At 39.1% G+C, this 18,083-nt stretch overlaps 1 protein-coding gene across 1 annotated transcript; it reads right to left on the minus strand.

Annotated features, from left to right (window-relative positions):
- Positions 1-3,226: 3,226 nt before the first annotated feature.
- Positions 3,227-17,619, minus strand: elapor2a (endosome-lysosome associated apoptosis and autophagy regulator family member 2a). The gene is made up of 22 exons (XM_087798221.1): positions 17,379-17,619; positions 16,561-16,681; positions 14,866-15,055; positions 14,647-14,794; positions 13,802-13,891; positions 13,375-13,480; positions 13,140-13,292; positions 12,293-12,381; positions 12,042-12,222; positions 11,831-11,959; positions 11,626-11,716; positions 11,198-11,300; positions 10,991-11,128; positions 9,916-10,179; positions 9,670-9,843; positions 8,865-9,051; positions 8,630-8,726; positions 8,362-8,463; positions 6,561-6,687; positions 6,092-6,270; positions 4,957-5,125; positions 3,227-3,745 (listed from the first exon to the last, which is right to left on the minus strand). The coding sequence occupies exons 1-22, from the start codon at positions 17,472-17,474 to the stop codon at positions 3,677-3,679; spliced, it is 3,003 nt and encodes a 1,000-aa protein (XP_087654347.1). The 5' UTR covers positions 17,475-17,619; the 3' UTR covers positions 3,227-3,676.
- Positions 17,620-18,083: the final 464 nt, after the last annotated feature.

Genomic DNA, 18,083 nt, shown 5'->3' on the forward strand with positions numbered 1-18,083 from the left:
TTCTACTAAAGTCCAGCGATCCCATGATACATAAACATTTTGGAAAATGATAAAAAATATCCTCGATATCTTCGCCAGAATAAAAAAAAAACACTCAATTACGATTGAAGAAGCAAATTCACGTTTTGTTTGTTTAACCTTTTGCACTGAAATGTGAAACGTCTTCTTCACTCACACAAGTAATTGAATGTTAAATGCTAGCAACTAAAGCGACTTAAGTGGACAGATTTTTTTGGTTCTTTTTCAGAACAGTTGTTTGTTTTTTAGAATTCAAATCATCCTCTCACAGAAATGTAAGATTGCTTGTTCCGCGGAGGAAAACCCAACACAGACCGCTTGTTGGCGGGAAAGTCGTTCACATTTCTCGAGCGAACCTTTGCACTTCACTCCCACATCAAAGCTCTTTACGTCGAGTACATCGTGTCTTGGAACACATCGGCGACGCGTTTAAAGGTTGTTTTTCTGCTGGTCATCACAAACAACAACAGGAGAAACTGTATATCAGAAGGTTCAACCATTATCAGAACTGAATAATAAGTCTGCGTCGTCACATGAATAACCAGGTTCATCTGGTCGGAGGCGCCCGTCTCTTAAAAAAAAACACAGCTTCTGATCATCACACTGAATGATAGATTTGAGGAATTTAAGGGGAGTTTTGACGCGCCGAGACCAGACGACCTACATCGAGGTGTGTGTTAGGTGCAGAGGTGTCGGGGAGCTGCCGGATTATGTAAAAGCACTCCCACAGCCCAGAAGTCGCGTCGCCTTCAGACGAATCCCGAAGAGCATCTGAGAGATTCTCCGTCTTTGTTAGCAGAAGGCTCAGCCTTTTCACTCCGCCATCCTCCTGCTCCCACAAGATACACCCCGCATGCCAGGTTGCTACGGACAACCAGCGCCACATCCGCAGCCGGAATGTCTATTCGTCTGCGAGGAGAGGAGGGGTGGAAAAGCGGAGGAACATAAAGAAGCGTTCTGGTTCCGATCCCAATTGGCAGCGACGGATGAGATCTGGCTCGGGTCCTGTACTCTAATCCCGATTTAAATGGCTGCACTTAACCCCGGACTCTCCTGTTATTTAGTCTAGAGACTAGTCCCGGGTACAGCGGTCCCACACTCTTCCTCTGGCCCTCCTTCCTTCACCCTTCCACCTCTCCCTCGCCACTTTTGTCCGCCTCGTTTAGCCACCGAGTGTGTGAATCTAGGCGCCCCCGGTTCCGTCTCTTGCCAAAAAGACCACCTAAAGCCAGAACAACAGATTGGTCGCCCCGCACTTAAAGTGAAGCGTTCGGATTTTGGCTGCCCACCTGAGAACCAGCCCACGTTGCAGCTTCGAGGACGCTGGATAAATGACAAATTTCGCTTCAAATGCTGGAAGCCAAACTCAAAAAATGGGAAGTAGATGTAAAGGATGGTCTGGAAATAGACCATCGTGCTGCTCTTTCTCAACCTCCGTGTGGTCCGCGCCTTTCGTGGCAGAAACTCTCTTAATTGGTTTTACCCTTCAACGGCAGAACACTTGTATTCAGCCACTGCCAAAGACCATGTGCCCTACAAGGGTCTCTGTTCTGCAATCCCTTGTCTTTGGCCTCCATCTTTGGAAGGAAACAACATCTCGGTGGTTAAACCACTCCGAGGTGAATCGAGTCAATTCTATGGACATTAACATGAACTACCTCTTTGTAGGGATGGGATTCTAGCAGTGTTTGATCGTGAGAAGATGGTGTAGGAAGCTTTGAATTAGGGTTTAATATATGCAGGGACTCCTTTTCAAAACAATGTCTTACAATTATTCAGATAAACTCTCCCAAATTAGTGAATCCGTGAAGTTTATTGCAATGTAAAGTTTGATGATAGATATCATTGAACTCTTCTTCAAGACTATCCATCTTTCTAGAAACCACTACAAACCAGACTATTTTGACCTACACTATGAAAGGTAAGTGGTCATAATGTTATGGCAGATCAGTGTTTCGTCCTTTGGTTGGTTCCAAAACCCCTTTTCAAGACGGTATACTCAACAAAATTTAGGAGATTAGGATTTTGGCCTTAAAATAGAGTGTGATCTAAAAGGCTTACACGCAGATTTCCTTTCGCCAAACAAAGTGTTGCATGAAAGTTCTACTTCTGTCAACTTCGTTTTCCTTCCAACCTCTGACGACACTTACAAAAGCCGCGATCGCCCTCTGGTGGACGGTGATAAAATCATCGAATACATTTTCTTCAGAGTTAAAGTGTTCAAAGAAAATTCAAACTTCACTCAGTTTGAGGTCTGGGATTATATTCAGAGTAAACTGTTCCGGATTAGAGTTCTAGGAAAATGCATTCAATGTAGCGACTGGAGCTCAGTTGTCTTCATCTTCGTTAAAAAAAAAAACACATTTAAAAACATCCATGTACTTCCATGGTGCTCATCTGTAACATCCATCTTGTATTGAAGTTTGCCTGAGGAACGGATTACTCTGAAAACAATCCCAACTCTTAGTCAACATGAGGTTGAGTAGAAAAGGAACTGAATTTTGGCTGAACTATTAAAAGTTAAAAAAGGTAATTAAGCAGCCTTTACGCTTTATTTAGCTTCAGGAACCATACATCTTTAAATCCTGTAAGTATAATAAAGTAAATAGCTTATAAAAGGTTTCTGACATGATTGTTCAGCTTCAGGGGAAATAGCCAGACAGTTGACCATAATGGGCTCGTGCAATGAGAGTTCAACAGATTCAATTTTTGGCACAAATTTATATTTAACCGGTGTTGCGAGATTTCCCTTATGTCCTCCTGAGGCCACCATAGTTAGGAAAACATTAATTTAAGCGTGCAGTCTGCAACTACTTTGTACTGACTTCAATAAAAGTTATTTAAGGAACATGAATATGTTCCTTAAATACATTTTGAGTTAAAATAATATTTTAAAATAATATATAATAAGTTAGCGCAATCTCTTCAATAAAAATATAACAATTTAGAAAAAATAAATTGTAGTTTGAATATCAAGTTCATTTTTCTTTCCAAAATTATTTACTAGATGACCCACAAAAGATAAATGTACTTTGATTACCCGTCAATTTAAATTACGATATGTAGACTTTACTTAAAATGAAGTAATAATGTGGTAAATCACACATACATAAATATATGCTTTGCAAAATTTCAAAATTCTTCAAATTTTCCCAACCAGTATTTTGTAGAAGCTCTCATCTGCTGCCCTTTTTGAATGACAGATCAATTCTTGTACATAAATACACCATTATTTATTTGGCATGGGTGGAAACTTTAACCAGTCACAACAGAACATCATCGTCACACAAGAATAACGTATTTATCGTGACATTAAGAAAACAGAAGAAATGAGCATCTTGTCTCTGCGTCGCTCTGTGGAGGATCCCTACGAGCAAGTCACACACAGAAATAAATACAAAACCAAAAATAAATCGTGAACTAGGTCCTCTTCGTACCCTGAGCTCGTTCTGACATCGCTCCGCATCAGAAACGTCCACTAGGAGGCGTCACCAATCTCACAAAACACGTCAATTTCTGTCACTTTAAGGCCATCGAGTGACTTCTGAACTTCTGGGTATGTGCAGCGCGCACACCCAGCTGGTTTCCCCAAAAACCAAAGCTCATGAAAGGAGGTGACTGTGGATTTTTGGTCTTAACAGTCTTTAGAGATCCACCTCTAACTCCACACCAGCGCTTTTGAATTGGACGAGCTGAGCTGCACATTTTCATAACTCTCGCCGTTCCCCTGGAATGACAGACGAATATTAGTAACGGTAACATATATACAATTAGAAATCAATACAAGCAAAATGCACTTTGCAGAAGAATATTCATGTATCTAAACTCCAAAGACTCAAAATCTTAATAACTCCATTGAGGGGCCTAAGGGGCCACTTTATATGCACTGACAGTTAATAATATAATGTTAGGAAAAGTAAACACTTGGGTTACAGAACAAATTTTGTGAATAAATATGATGAAAGCGATACAAATGCATCACTATACAGGGGCATTGATACAATATATTGCAATGTATTGCGATACTGTAGGAATGATATTTTTGTAGCATTTCCTCTGGTGAAATAAGTCCAAACATCAGCTTTAAAAGCTACTGGAGTCAACTGTATCCTCTCGTCCTCAGTCATCGCTTAGAACGAGCTACAGACGACAACTGCCATCTAGCGGCCGGAAGTTTAATCGCAACAGAAACTGCATGAATATAGAATTATTTTATTTTACACACACACTATTGAACTATAAATCATAAAATAAACTAACAGTAACCATGATTTTCAAAAGTTTTTTAATAATAGATATTTTATAATACCCCTAATGTGGAAAAACCATTTGGTATGGTAACACGTTACATGTGATTTTCAAAAGGTTTATAAATATAAATATATATATATATATATATATATACACAATTACTTTACCTTTTTTTAATAATCAATATTTTATAATACCCCTAGTGTGGACAAACCATTTGGTATGGTAACTATGGTAACACATTACATATGATTTTCAAAAGGTTTATAAATATATATATATATACACACAATTACTTTACCTTTTTTTAATAATCAATATTTTCTAATACCCCAAGTGTGGACAAAATATTTTAACATAATAACAAAGCACTTTATTTTTAAATGTTTTCATATTCTCAGGGTCAAGACAAACTCTGAGAAGGAAAACCAGAAACTTAACTCCCTAAATCAAGATGCATGCAATAAAACTAGTGATAACATTTTATAGTTTTTTCCCCCCCGACTATATTTTTGATGTGGAAGGGTCGCCAGTGGCCATATTACGCTCGTGTCTGCACTCATTCCCCATTTTTATCACGCTCGTACGTGCTCTTCTAGCTGTTGATTCCATTTCTGGTGACAATGAATCCATGAATAATAGAGAAGAACCCAGATCCGACAAATACGACAGGACTGTGGAGGTCACCTTAGACGCGATGGCCTTGAGTTTGCCCAGCAGAGAGGGTTTGGAGTAAACCACCTCGTCCTCCAGGTCGGCCTCGTTCTCCCCCTCCATCACGGCGCAGCTGTCAGCGCCGGGCATCTCGCACTCTTTGTTGGCAGACATGACCAGCCGCGAATACTTATACTCCAGCCTGCCATGATGGAGAGGAGGTGGGATTTAATTATCAAGTCACACATTCGTTTGATTTGGTTTTAATGGAACAGCAGCTTTGTTAACCCTTTAATATCCTGCCTCGGCAACAGGGTTTGACATGCACTTTTTTAACTACCCAAAGACCACCTGCACATGCATCTAAGACTTCTCTCTGCTATAAAACTATTTGAACAGTTTCCGAAAAAAAAGAAGCATGAGTGACATACATGTTGATTTGCATACATATACAAGGATGAGTTCAATGAGAGGGAGTGAGATGACAGAAGAGCGGTGTAGGATCATGGCTTTTTTGGGAGGTTTTTTTTAGTGAGAAAGTGTTCAGGAAGGGATTTGATTTAAGTAAGAAGCCTAGTTAAGAAATTTTGTTTTTACTCAAAACCGTACGAGTTTCAAGATAACAGACGTAACTCTGTCTTGCCACGCAAGGAAGAAAGAAAATGGAAATTCATCTAGTGGCAGAATGATTCAATAATAAAAGGCTAGGAATGAAAGATGGGAATCGTTAAAAAATAGTATTTCAGACTTTTACTGGTAATAGTGAAATAAGGCCTCATGAAACAGCTTATGGGGTATCATGATATAGTGACTCCATTTTGAAACACCACTAGATGTCACTCTAAGTTTGAAAATAATGCCAAGTTTCATTGAATTAGTAGATCAGAGTCAAATATCATAAAGCAGAGAGTGACATATAGTGGCCTTTCAAAAGAAAGACACTGTATCATGATACCTCATCAGCTGTTTCATGAAGCCTCATCAACCCAATTGCTTACCACCTTTCCTTTTTTTTCTATTAAAACTGTCATTCAAGTTTAAAAAAAAAACAACTAAATGTTGAATATATTCGAAATAAAATGTAAATGATCTTGCAAATACAAAAAAGGTTTAACTAGAAAGCAAATAGAGGCTATGGACACAAACGAGTAAAGAAGGAAAAGAGCACCGTTTGTTCTTCTTCCAGTAGTAACAGGTGAGAGATATGAGCAGCACTGCAGTGAACGCCCCGAGTCCTGCACCGGCACGGACCCAGAACTCCATGCCTTCACACGGCAGCGTCGTCTTCTCGGGCAGAGTCACGCCTCCCATGCATAGCTTTGGTTCCGTCCACACATAGAGGAGGTCCTGAAAAAAAAAACATTGAAATAACAATTGTGTGTAATAATGTAAAACAATGTTAAGTCTTTCTTAAATGGCAGCATCCCTGCTCGCACTTCTCTTCCACAAATGCTGAGGTACAGCTTAAAGCAGACACTGTGAAAAATGAGCCATCACTTAAACAAAGTTTGTGGAACGAGAGACTAAGCACACTTGAGGCTCTGAGTCAGCACTTGAGTCGGCTTTATTTGAAATCTAATTCACTGTTTGGACTGGAAACCAAATTGTCCCATTATTTCTCCACCGCAGACACTTACCTGGTGTCCTCTCTTGCAGGCTCCTTCTATACGGTGATAGTCTCCCTCTGTGCAGGTGGGACAAGCTCCAGAACTTTCCCACAGGAAGAAAAACTCGCACCCATTACAGGTTCCAGCAGGACACTTACTGAAACCACATGAAAAATTGTACTTCCTTAATCATGCAAGTCCTAAAAAGTACAAAACAAGCTTTAATCTTACAGTAAAAAATAATAATTACAAGATAAAGCACTTAAGCATGTTAATAATGACACAAATAGCCATTAATTTTGTCATTTATTCCTCACATATTTGCATTTACTTCAAAAATGGGAGCTACTGTAAATGTTGCACGTCTTCACACTAAAGGTTTAAGACGTTATTATAACCAAAGATATTCAAATCCAGTTGATATCACACTCTGCACGCTGTGAATATATTTTCATATAAATCTGCCCTGAACTTGCCCTGACATAATTCTGCTTCGACATTATAGTGATTCGTCAGTGGCAGTGCAAGAATAACGGATATCTTTTCAGAACATGTCACGGTTTTCCATATTTAGAACTAAAAGAGTCGAGGAAGGTCGACTGTTACAGCAGCGGGTAAGGATTTTTTAATATGTCAAAGTGATGAGACCCATGATGGCTTAAAAGTCTCTCAAACTATATTATACTGATAATAGGATACATTTTTTCCTGCTAAAGCAATATTTTAATGTTAATATTATTGGTTTCATATTTTCTGCAATGACCTGTTTAATTCACTCATGACTCTTTTTTTAATGATGTTGTTTAATGAAGTTCTGCTTTGTCACTTTGTCTCGATGAGTGTCATGCGAACACCAAACTGGGTCAGAGACAGTGTTTTTCAAATCAACTACTGAGAGACTTTTTTGTACTTATCAGGAATATGAACCAGAAACTGTCACAACAAGTGCCTTGTTTTGTAAAGTAAAGTACACACAGAAGATTGGAATAAGTGCAACTGACAACTTCCGATGTTCCCGTTACTACACTAGGGGGAGCCAGAAACACCATTAATAATCCCACTGATACAAGCTTTAACAGGTGCCCATGAATTTAGTTATATAAATATCAATATTGCCGCATTAATGCATTCTTAAGAACTACATGAAAAGGTACATTTAATGTGCAAATGAAGGGGGTCGACCATTAAACGTTCCAAGGGCCACATCATATACTGTGAGTGTTTTGGGGGGCCTTTAACCCTTGTGTTATCTCATGGTCAAGGTGACCAGAAAGCCTGAAAAAAAATGTTTGTGGTATCCCTTCTGTTGACTCTGGGTCAAAGTGAACGAGCTCCAACACTGCATATGTATTTATGAAAGCCAGATAGGTCTTGAGACAACACAAGGGATACCACAAACACATTGGTTTTTGGGCTTTCGGTCACCTTGACCCTTAGATAACACAAGGGTTAAGCTAAAAGAAAGAAGAAACAAAGAATATGGGCCTTAATATTTGGGGAAAACTGAAGTATCAAGGACAAAATTATAGTATATTATAGTATATTAGCCTGTTTATTGAATATGATTTCATTTTAGAAACATTTTAAGTGTGAATTATAAAAGGAAATGTTCACAAAAAGTGAAAAGTAGTGAAAAATAAAGTTCTAAACAAAAGATTTTTAACAAGCTATATTAAGAATTGAACATACATTCCCCAGGGCTGTACTACAGATAACATGACACGTCTGTCACCAGCTTACACCCCAGGTAGCTTGGACAGGTTACAGAGAAAGACCATTTCACTAAATGAATAGGTGGAATTCAATTTAAAAAAAAGATGTGGTTTGATACCTGGGCGGCGTCAGTTCGGATTTTGTGCTCTTCTCTGGGTTACAGCGGAGCGTCAACACCACACTGCGCCCTGTAGCACATGATGCCGTCTTCTCCAAAGATCTTATCAGAGAAACAAATAAATACATGAAGATTAGTCCCATAAGTCTGAATAAAAGACCTGTGTAATTCTAAAATGACTTCACAATAACAATTTACATTTAAAAACAATAAAATTAAAGCAGAAAGAATAAAGATTATCATAATTTAGGTAGTAAATCCTAAATACCTGTAGAAAAAGTTAACGTCAGGAACCTTCTGAGAAGTCTGAGGGAACATTTCTGGGCTCGCCTTAATTCCACTGAGAGAAGACTCCACGGACGCTCCTTCAAAAAAAACAAAAAACAAAAACAATTCTTGCATTAATGAGAAATCGTTTCTCTCGAGGGGGGGGGGGGAGTTGTCAGGTCGTTTAACATGTTATAAATGTAAATGACTGGATCGGGGGAGTCGTCCAGACTCACCGAGGAAGGTGTCGGCCAGATTTATGGACTGGGACGTGACAGCCGTGTGAAAGCCTCGCCCGCTGGCTGGGATGATGGTTGACTGACAGATGAAGGTTTTGAGGGAGTTGGCACCTTCACCTTTCTCTCTCTGGGAGTCGGAGACGGATAGGTCTGTCACGTTGTCAACGCAGACTGCCAGCTGATCCTGGAATCAATGAATCAAGGAAAAAAGATGAACTACCGAAATTGATGGTTCTGGGTGTGGATTCGTCGTGTGAGAGTCGAAAGTTAACTTTCACATGAGGCAGACTGTGTGCGTCTAAGTAACCCTGTGTATTTATCAGCTACCTTATAACTTTTGTGCTAACATCCGTTGAAATATTTCCTTCAAAATGATACCGACATGATATTGACACAACAAAGAGTCTGTTAAAACGACAAGATTTGGTCTCAAAATTATACTAACAGAACGAAACCTTTTGTCAGCAAATGTTGGGAATTTTCCTCTCCAATATTGACATAACACAGTCTGTTACCAACAACAAAATCTAACCCCAAAGTAATTCTGAAAGAATGCAACTCATTTTCGGTTAAGACTGACAGAAAGTAACTGCACTTAGAGTGAAGTTAAAAATGAAACTAAAAATGAATGATTTAGAATTATTTAGGTTTACTTTTATTTATTTTTTATTCTTTAGACACCATTTAAGGTCTGGCACCAATTCCTTAGCACTGGTATATCTGCCTCTGCCGTTTTTGTCTATACATGTGTGTTTGTGTGTATTCAAGATTGTCTTGAACGTTCGTGTCACAGTGTGTTCACCTGTCCTCCACATAGGCTGATGTTAAACAGATGGAAATATTTGGTTCCCTTGGATGTGAAGCTCGGCCCGTTCATCAGGGATCCAACCGGGCCCAGAGAAGTGAAGTCGTAAGTGAAGGTGACGTTTCCGTCCGTGTGCGTGAAGCGACAGTCGCTGTAACACAAACTGTGGTCCTGGAGGGAAAAAAAACAACACAACATTGAACATCATAATAATCCAACGGTGTTGAACTTCCGAGAGCAAACCTTGTCACTCCGGCTGCCCGGTCCACAGGTTCTGCAGGCGTCTGGACCAGGCGTGCTGTGGGAGATCAGGTGCGTGTTGGGTGGACACTCCGTACACTGGCTGGAGTGGGGGTCTATGTAGTGCCCGGGGGGGCAGGGGACACACGTGGAGCTGGACGGTTGCGCGCTGAGGGCACAAGCTCGACACTCCGAGGACACGCCGTCCACCGCATTGGTGACAGTAATGGAGTAGATCCTCGCCACATCATTGATGTAACGACGCACCTTAGGACCACATTAGAAGGAATATTAATCTAATACATCAAATGTTAAGTCCAAAAAAACAGGATCAGGATCTACAATTTTCATTAGTGCCGCTGCTTTTCTAATGAAACGTGACCCCAAATGCACACCTGCAGTGCCATCTACTGACCATGTGCTTGGCAACAAATAAATATGACTTTGGGATGTTTAAATTAAATTAAGAAACTCACACTTATATACACTTTAATATGATACAGTATTGTAAAAAAAAAGGGGATATTTAACAGCACTGTATAGATATATAACATAACAATTACATTTTTTTTATTATCTTTGGCTTTCAATAATTTTCATATTTTATTTCTATCGTAGTTCTTTAATGCTTTATTTATACTTCTTTTTTTTTAACTAACATGAAATTCACAGTATTTTTTTCATTTTTGTATTGCAATTAAACTTCTGGCTGGTAGAAGACAGCACTCAGTAGCAGTAGTACTCTGTAGCTAAAGGAAGAATAAACTCTTACAAGATCACACGACCGACTGAGGACGAGAGGATACCTTTGATTCAAGTAGTAGTTTAAAAAACAATGGGGGAAAAAAAATTTCAAGAGCAACGCGGCTTGTAAATTTGTAATAATCAAATATAACGTTCCTACAGTATTGAAATATAATATCTTACTACTAATTAATACTTAAATAAATTACTTCATAATTGAATCATGCCGATCAGTACACGACTAAAAAAAAAAACAGTAAATTCTTAGTAGAAGTGACTCGTCTCTTAATTTACAAGCAGAAGTCTAGAGCAGTAAGTGGGGAGAGATTCTCACATCCGAGGGTTGGTTAGTCCTCTGGAAAGCCCAGGTGAAGGAAACGGGAGCATTTTTAGTGACGACATGCGTGTACGTCTGTCTGATCTTGGTTCGCTCCCAAGACTCCACCACTGTGGTGCTCTTCCTCTGCACATCCTGGTGGACAAAAATGTTATGTAAATAAATATAAAACACATCCTGATTAAAAAGGATGCCTTTTCTTACCATCATGAAGTAAAGTTCGCAGTCGGCCGCGCACAGAGTCTCAAACTCAAACGTGATGCGACCAAACTCTGTTGCAGAATGTGTTGATACTGACGTGGGAAGTCTGGCAGAGGAAAAGAAAGAAAGACACATGACCGCAGTGTCGCCATGACATGTTGCCTTTATAGCTACTAATAAGTAATGGGTTGGTGAGGCTTCATGAAACAGCTGATGAGGTATCATGATACAATGTCTTTATTTTGAAAGACCTCTAGATCACTAGCTGCTTTATAATCTTTGTCTCTGATTTACTCATTCAATAAAACCTTGTGTTATTTGTAAACTTAGAGGGCCACCTAGTGGTCTTTTAAAATGAAGACACTGTATCATGAGGCCTCATCAACACATCACCAGTACTAGTCAACTGTTACCATGTATGGTTCACCTACTTGAATCCTGGGACATGGATGTTCAGGATGAGATAATCATTATCCGAACTTCCTGCTCCACTCTGGATATGATCACCAGCCACTTCCCAGCCTAAAAGACAGTCAGAAACAGAGGTTCAACTCCAGAGAACATCAACCAATTTAATCAAGGACCGAATCCTTCTAACAATGATTTTGACTGTTTGTACAAAAAAGAATAACGCACCATTCATGGAGTCACATTTGGAGTTTCCCACATTAAAGCAGGAGGTCTTCATGTTCGTAGGAACAACGTTCCACCACTTGTACTCGTAGCCCAGCGTGGGCTCTGTTCCCGCTGGACAAGCCTTGCACGCTGATGATTCACCACAACAACAACAACACAAGTCAATTTAACCGACTGCAACATGGGTAAAAGACGGAGACTCTCTCAGTACGTTTCTTTCCGTCAGAGTATGTTCCAGGCGGGCAAGGGGAGCAAGTGGCCGTGTCATGGTTGTAGAATCCTGGGTTACAAGGAGGACACGGCTCGCGTTCTCCACTAGGGGGCAGGGTCTCCGCTCCTGACACTCCCTCAAGACAGATCTTTGGCTCCGCCCACTTGTATATGACTCGAGTCTTTAAGTAAGAAGACAATTTAAAAAAAACTCTTCTGGTTATTTATGTTCAATGTAATTAAAAGGTTTACCTTTCCTTCATGGTCACAGGTTGTGTGGATCTGAAAGAAGTCTTTTTGGGAGCATGGAGGACGATCTTTACACACAGCAGAACCGTCAGCTGTAAGAATGACAATAAAAGATAATACATTAGATTTCTGTCAGGAAACAAGAAAATAAATAAAAATTAAATAATAATTTCTCCGTTTCATTCATCCATTTGTGAGTTTTACCAAAAAAAATAAAAAATCAGGAGAAATAACTATAATAAATTCATATGGACTTATAAGCTTCAAAAAACAAGTTTGAAAGCTTTATGTAACTGGAAACGTGGTCAATTATGCACATTGACGTAGCAAATTAATACATGTTTCTGGCTCCTCTCAGTGTTAGAACAGCGTTACTGCAACCTAGTGAACCAGCACCACATGTGAGCTTGTTTATAGAAGTAAATTAAGGCTCTTTTCTCTGTCAGTTTCTAGTTTTAATTTCCCAGTAAATTCTAAAATGTTCTTAGTTCCCATATGAAAACACGGTCTCTTACCAACAGCTGCTTTTTATTGTTGTTTATTTTGTTGTTCCAAAAGTACGTGTGTGTGTGTGTTTTGTTCAATATTAAAGGCAAAATCTGCTGGACTTTGTATCAGAAAACCTATTGAAAACAACCTTAAAAATGTTCAGATGTCTTAACACAACAATGGTTAAATAAACTCACATTTCACACTTTTTGTATTAGTTTGGGTTGTTTATAAGACTACAAAGCTAATAGAACTAAAACAAAAAGTAGGATAAACTGCTAAAAAAGACTCATCAGCTAAATATTGGAATCTCAAGACTCAAGTCTTCACCTGATCCGTGTCAACTTGAGTGCGTCTCTACCTGCATATTGTGTTGTGGTGTCACAGGCGGTGCAGGAACTGGCCCCGTGTCCTGAGAAGGTGTCCCTGGGACACAGCTCACACGAGGAGGAGCCGGGGAATCGACTGAACGTTCCCGGCTTACACGGGAAGCACTCCGACGTATAAGCGACGCCTGGCCCGGGAAAGAGAGAATAAACAAGATGAAAAAAAAGGAAGGAAATAATCAGAGATAAGAGAAAGGAAATATGAATTACCTTCAATTTTGACATTTTTTATCAGGACAGGTTTCACCACTTTGGTGCCCATCAGGACTCCGCCCGTCCTCCAGTACAGAATGTTGGTCCCAGACTTTAGGTTCACCTTTAAGATTGTTAGAGTATCAGAAAAACAGTTATTAGATTTTTTTTTTGTGTGGTTTACAAAATGCAAATTCATTCAAATTCATTTTTAATTTTAAATATTGCTTCAGACTAATGTTTATCATTCATAGTGCATTCATATTTGGGGGTCACATGATCCTGACCTATAAAGTCAATACTTAGATTAGGCTTTTCCGAGACCTCTTCTCTGTCCAAAGGAACATTATTTTAAATTGAAAAAAGAAAGACGTCATACACTGAAGCTGCTATCGTCGATTCTAATTTTCTTAATCCTTCCCTCGCATCGTTATAAAGCTCTCACCGTGTGAGTCGCCCATTCGCCGTGATTGGTGAGCTTCAACCACTTTGTGTCAGCGGACTGGTCCATCTCTTGGCATTGGTCATTCTGGATCTAAAAGAAAAACAAAAGAAATAGGAGATTATTGAAAACATATTGATATAGTTTATGATAAGAACAATGTTTCACATGTGTCAAACTCAAACCCAATTCTGACCCATGTTGTGTGGCCTGCAAGTGGGACATTTTTAGTCAATACAGATTTAAGTCCATGTTGATATAGTGACCTTTGAAGATGATAGTGTTCAAGATAAGCTAAGAAACAGAGATTGTTGATGTCAGCGATTATAAATATAAAATAAAATAAAAACTAAGAAGGATATTTGATCAAATTACACATGGATTTACAGTAATACTTTTACTTGCCTTGTTATAGATAGAACATTTCAAAATAGTTTGGACCGTGATTAATATTTTAGCTCCTTGTATGATTTAGTTCGACAACACTGCAATAAAGAAACTTTAATACGCAAATTCAAAAAATCCGTTTAGAGTTTCAGGGTTTCAGGTTTGAAGGAATGAGGCTGAGAATAACAGTGGCAAAAATCTCACTTACCAACGTAAGGTGATCATGTAATTTCCTTACCTCGAGAGCAAAGGTTACTTTTATTCGCTCTTAATCATGCTCGGTTTTATTTAAAAAAAGCTTCAAACATGAGCTGAATGTATCTGTATTATTTAGATGCACGAATCTACGGGCGCAGCAATTGATTATTTCAATATTTGAGTATTTGATCAACCATTTGATTGAATGCAAATGAATGATGAAATCTCATCACAGTAAGATAACATGAATAGCCAATACTCACAAAGAACTCAAACAGCAGGTTGTTGTCTGGATACTGGTACTCAAAAGTGATGGAGCCTTGCTTCTTCAGATGGACGGCATAAATGAGAGACACCGTGCATTCGTCCCTGTTGGACTCCAGGTAGTTTCCTTGAGGAACCCAAGAGGAGCTGCGGGACAGAAGCTTCAAAGAAACATGGGTCTTCTCGACACTTTGGGCTCTTCGGTTGGCCTCGCTCACCTGTTGCAAGTGAGCTTATCATCTCCGTGGGGGCTGTTTTCCAGGGAGGTTGCTAGGCTACTGAACCCAGCGGGCATGGAATCCCATTGGTCGAAGCGGATACCGCTGCCGAGGGAGTAGCTTCCTGCTGCACACTGAGTGCACTCCTGAGCCGACATCTCCAGGAACTCACCGGAGTCACAGGAGAAGGCTTGAAGATACGAGAGAGCGTGTCCGACATGTCAACAATAATCCATACATATTGAAAATAGGAAACTACTATGTTGGAGGGGAAACATCACAAAGGCTTATCCTTTTATCCGTTTAGACTTTCTGTCAATCCGTATTTTTTTCACCGAGTCTGCATTTGTCAGTTAACATCTGGTGTGTGTAGGCTCTATTGTCGCTCTGTCAGTCTTAAAATCCAAACAAAGTAAATAAATACTAATTCACTATTTACTATCTGACCATGTCCTGTGAATACTGAGTGGGAAAGCCAAATAAATAAAGTTCAAACCGTGACACATTTGAATTAGAAACACAAATTATAAGGGGGTTAAAACAGAATTTTAAAATTAAAATGAGTTGAGTTTTTGTTGGTTTACCTTATCACTGGTTTTAAAATATACATACATACAATAGCAGACCCTTACAAGGAGGCAACTCAAGCAGTTCTTCCTCATTCTGATGTCTTTGTCAAACAATTCCATTCAAAGATCATCTCGCACCTCGAGAAAAAGTTTTTAACCAAACCTGTTTTTTTTTTCAGCCGAATATACTACAGAACCTGTGTTCACTTTTAAATTCCATCAAAAATAATACTTTATTTTTATATAATAAAACATTAATTAGGCTCTTAAATGTTACCTTATAAGATCAATTATTATATGTTTAAAACTAAAGTGTATAAAATATTAATTTTGTACCCAATAATTCATAACTAACAGCAATATTAAATGAATTAGAAAGAATAAATACTTTTTTAAAGAGGGACAATTTGTTACCATTTAAAACAGGATATTTATGTGAGGTTTGACTTTTGTAAATTAAAAATAATTTTAATTTGTTGACCGTTCAATCTAGCCACCGAAATCCAGTGTTTTAAAGCCTTGTTCATTGAGAACCACTTCATGGTCAGGTCCATTAAGAAAAGTGAAAAGGAAGTAAGTGACAGAGCTGGAGTTTGAGGTTGTTGGCCTGTGGTTTTGCTCTGTGGTTGGCTGGAGATGATACAAATATGGTCAGCGGGACAAGTGGAAATTCCACACAACTGATAAGGTTAAAAGATACAGCCATCTTCTTTCCGTTTCTTTTTCCACATCAGACCGTCTCGCTGTCACCAGCATTGGAGACCAGATAAAAATCACTTCATCATAAACAATATTGATTCTTGAAAAAAGATTTAAGGAGTTTTATTTCAAAGGCAAAGCTCAGTCATCCTCAAACACAGGCTTTATATTGTAAACAGTAACCAATTGAGGTGGTTGAGTGTCTTGTAAAACTGTCTCGGCTTCTTCCTTTTGGAGGGGAAAAAAAAAAGCAGCTGGAATTGAACCACAATCGCAACCAGATGGAGAAGATACATCTCCACTCTGGCTTGGGAACTCAATCAAAAACTTTTTTCATTTATTTTTTGCTTTAACGCTAAAAGTCAGATGAATATTGATCCCTCGAATGTGTCAATACTAAGAGTGAAAAAGCTGGATCAATACTTACTACACTCTGTCCCGCGTACTGGTTCTGGTAGTGCGGCACACGCTCCCGGGCTGTGTGGGATGGCGACTCTCCACCGGGATCCCGTGCTGTCACACTCCGTGTACTCGTAGTAGTAGTCAGTCTGAAATACATTTTTAAAAAAAACAGAAGTTAATATAATGATTTTTGACCTAGAATCATCGTCAATGATTATTATTTCAACATTTTCACAAGTACGATTGAGAATCTGATCTTTCATTAAATCCTTATCAAAGGAAAACTCCCTGATAAATTCCAGGTGGACTTCCATAGTAACCGTTGAGAGGCAGCTGCCAGCAGGAAAAACAAATGAAATGAAGCTTCATTTTTAGGACCTCCTCAATGTTGGCTGTGGTCATTCATCCTGTGAACATCATGCCCTCTCTGTGAGTCACACTGAGAGGAATGCTTGTCCTTCTATCTCCTAAGTTATAAGGAGTGTTGTTCCATTCTGGACCCGAGGTGGGAGTTGAGCAGTGCCAGACCAGAGAGGGAAGGAAAAGGAAAAGTCCGTGCAGGAAACTGATAACAACCTCTCGTTTGGAGAGTTCCACTCACGCACCGCGACACACTTGGTCCTCATCTCTGTGATTTACATCAGCACGAAATAAATAAATAAATAAATAAATAAAAGCCGCCATTGCTCGTGATGACTTACAACAAAAACAATGCACCGGAAATTAATCGAGATGCGTTAATTTGATTGGGTCGCCGAATTTACATCGTTTTATATTATGACAAAACCTCCATTTTTAAGTGGATTCAAACGAGGTAAATGTTGAGATGTTTTTGTGGCTCACCTCGCTGCACTGTCGCTGTCCTTTCGCCCCGTCGGTGAGCCCAAGAGCACCGACGATGAGAGCGCAACTGGCGATGACCCAAACCGAGGCGCGCATTTTTCGGTCATGGAGGGCCCACCAAACGACAATTCGGATCCGGAATTTTTAAAAAAAACGATTCGAGACGTTGCGTTGACAAGGAACCGATGTACACCTGCCGCTGTCGGTTCTCGTAACCAAATTATCAGCCTCCCCACCTGCAATAATCCCGGCTGAGCGCTGACCGATAGTCGTCAAGCGTCAGTACGTGCAAAAGGATACTTCCGTTCAGACTTTTCAAAATAAATTCTAAATAATCTGTTAAGGATTCAAAGAATCAATTCATTGTATTGATAAAATGTCGTAATATTAACATACAATTAATTAACACTTACAATTACGTACTTATATGCCATTATAGTCATTTTATAACTCATGATTCGAACATCAAGAATTTATTTTGAAGGTAAACCGTTATATGTTTTTTTCTTGCCCATTTTAGTTGACTTGATCTCATCTCGCGTTCCTCTTTGGACGCTTCATGACGTCGACAGTACAAAAGATTTTTTTTTCTTAGTATTGTTTATTTTGAGTTATTTTAAATGTGTTATTAAATTGTAAACTAATATTATTAATCGTCGAATGAACATTGACCGATTTATTTTCTTGTTACTTTTGATTTAATTT

The sequence above is a fragment of the Callionymus lyra genome, chromosome 8 (assembly GCF_982586985.1).
Source record: "Callionymus lyra chromosome 8, fCalLyr1.hap1.1, whole genome shotgun sequence".
Lineage (NCBI taxonomy): Eukaryota > Metazoa > Chordata > Actinopteri > Syngnathiformes > Callionymidae > Callionymus > Callionymus lyra.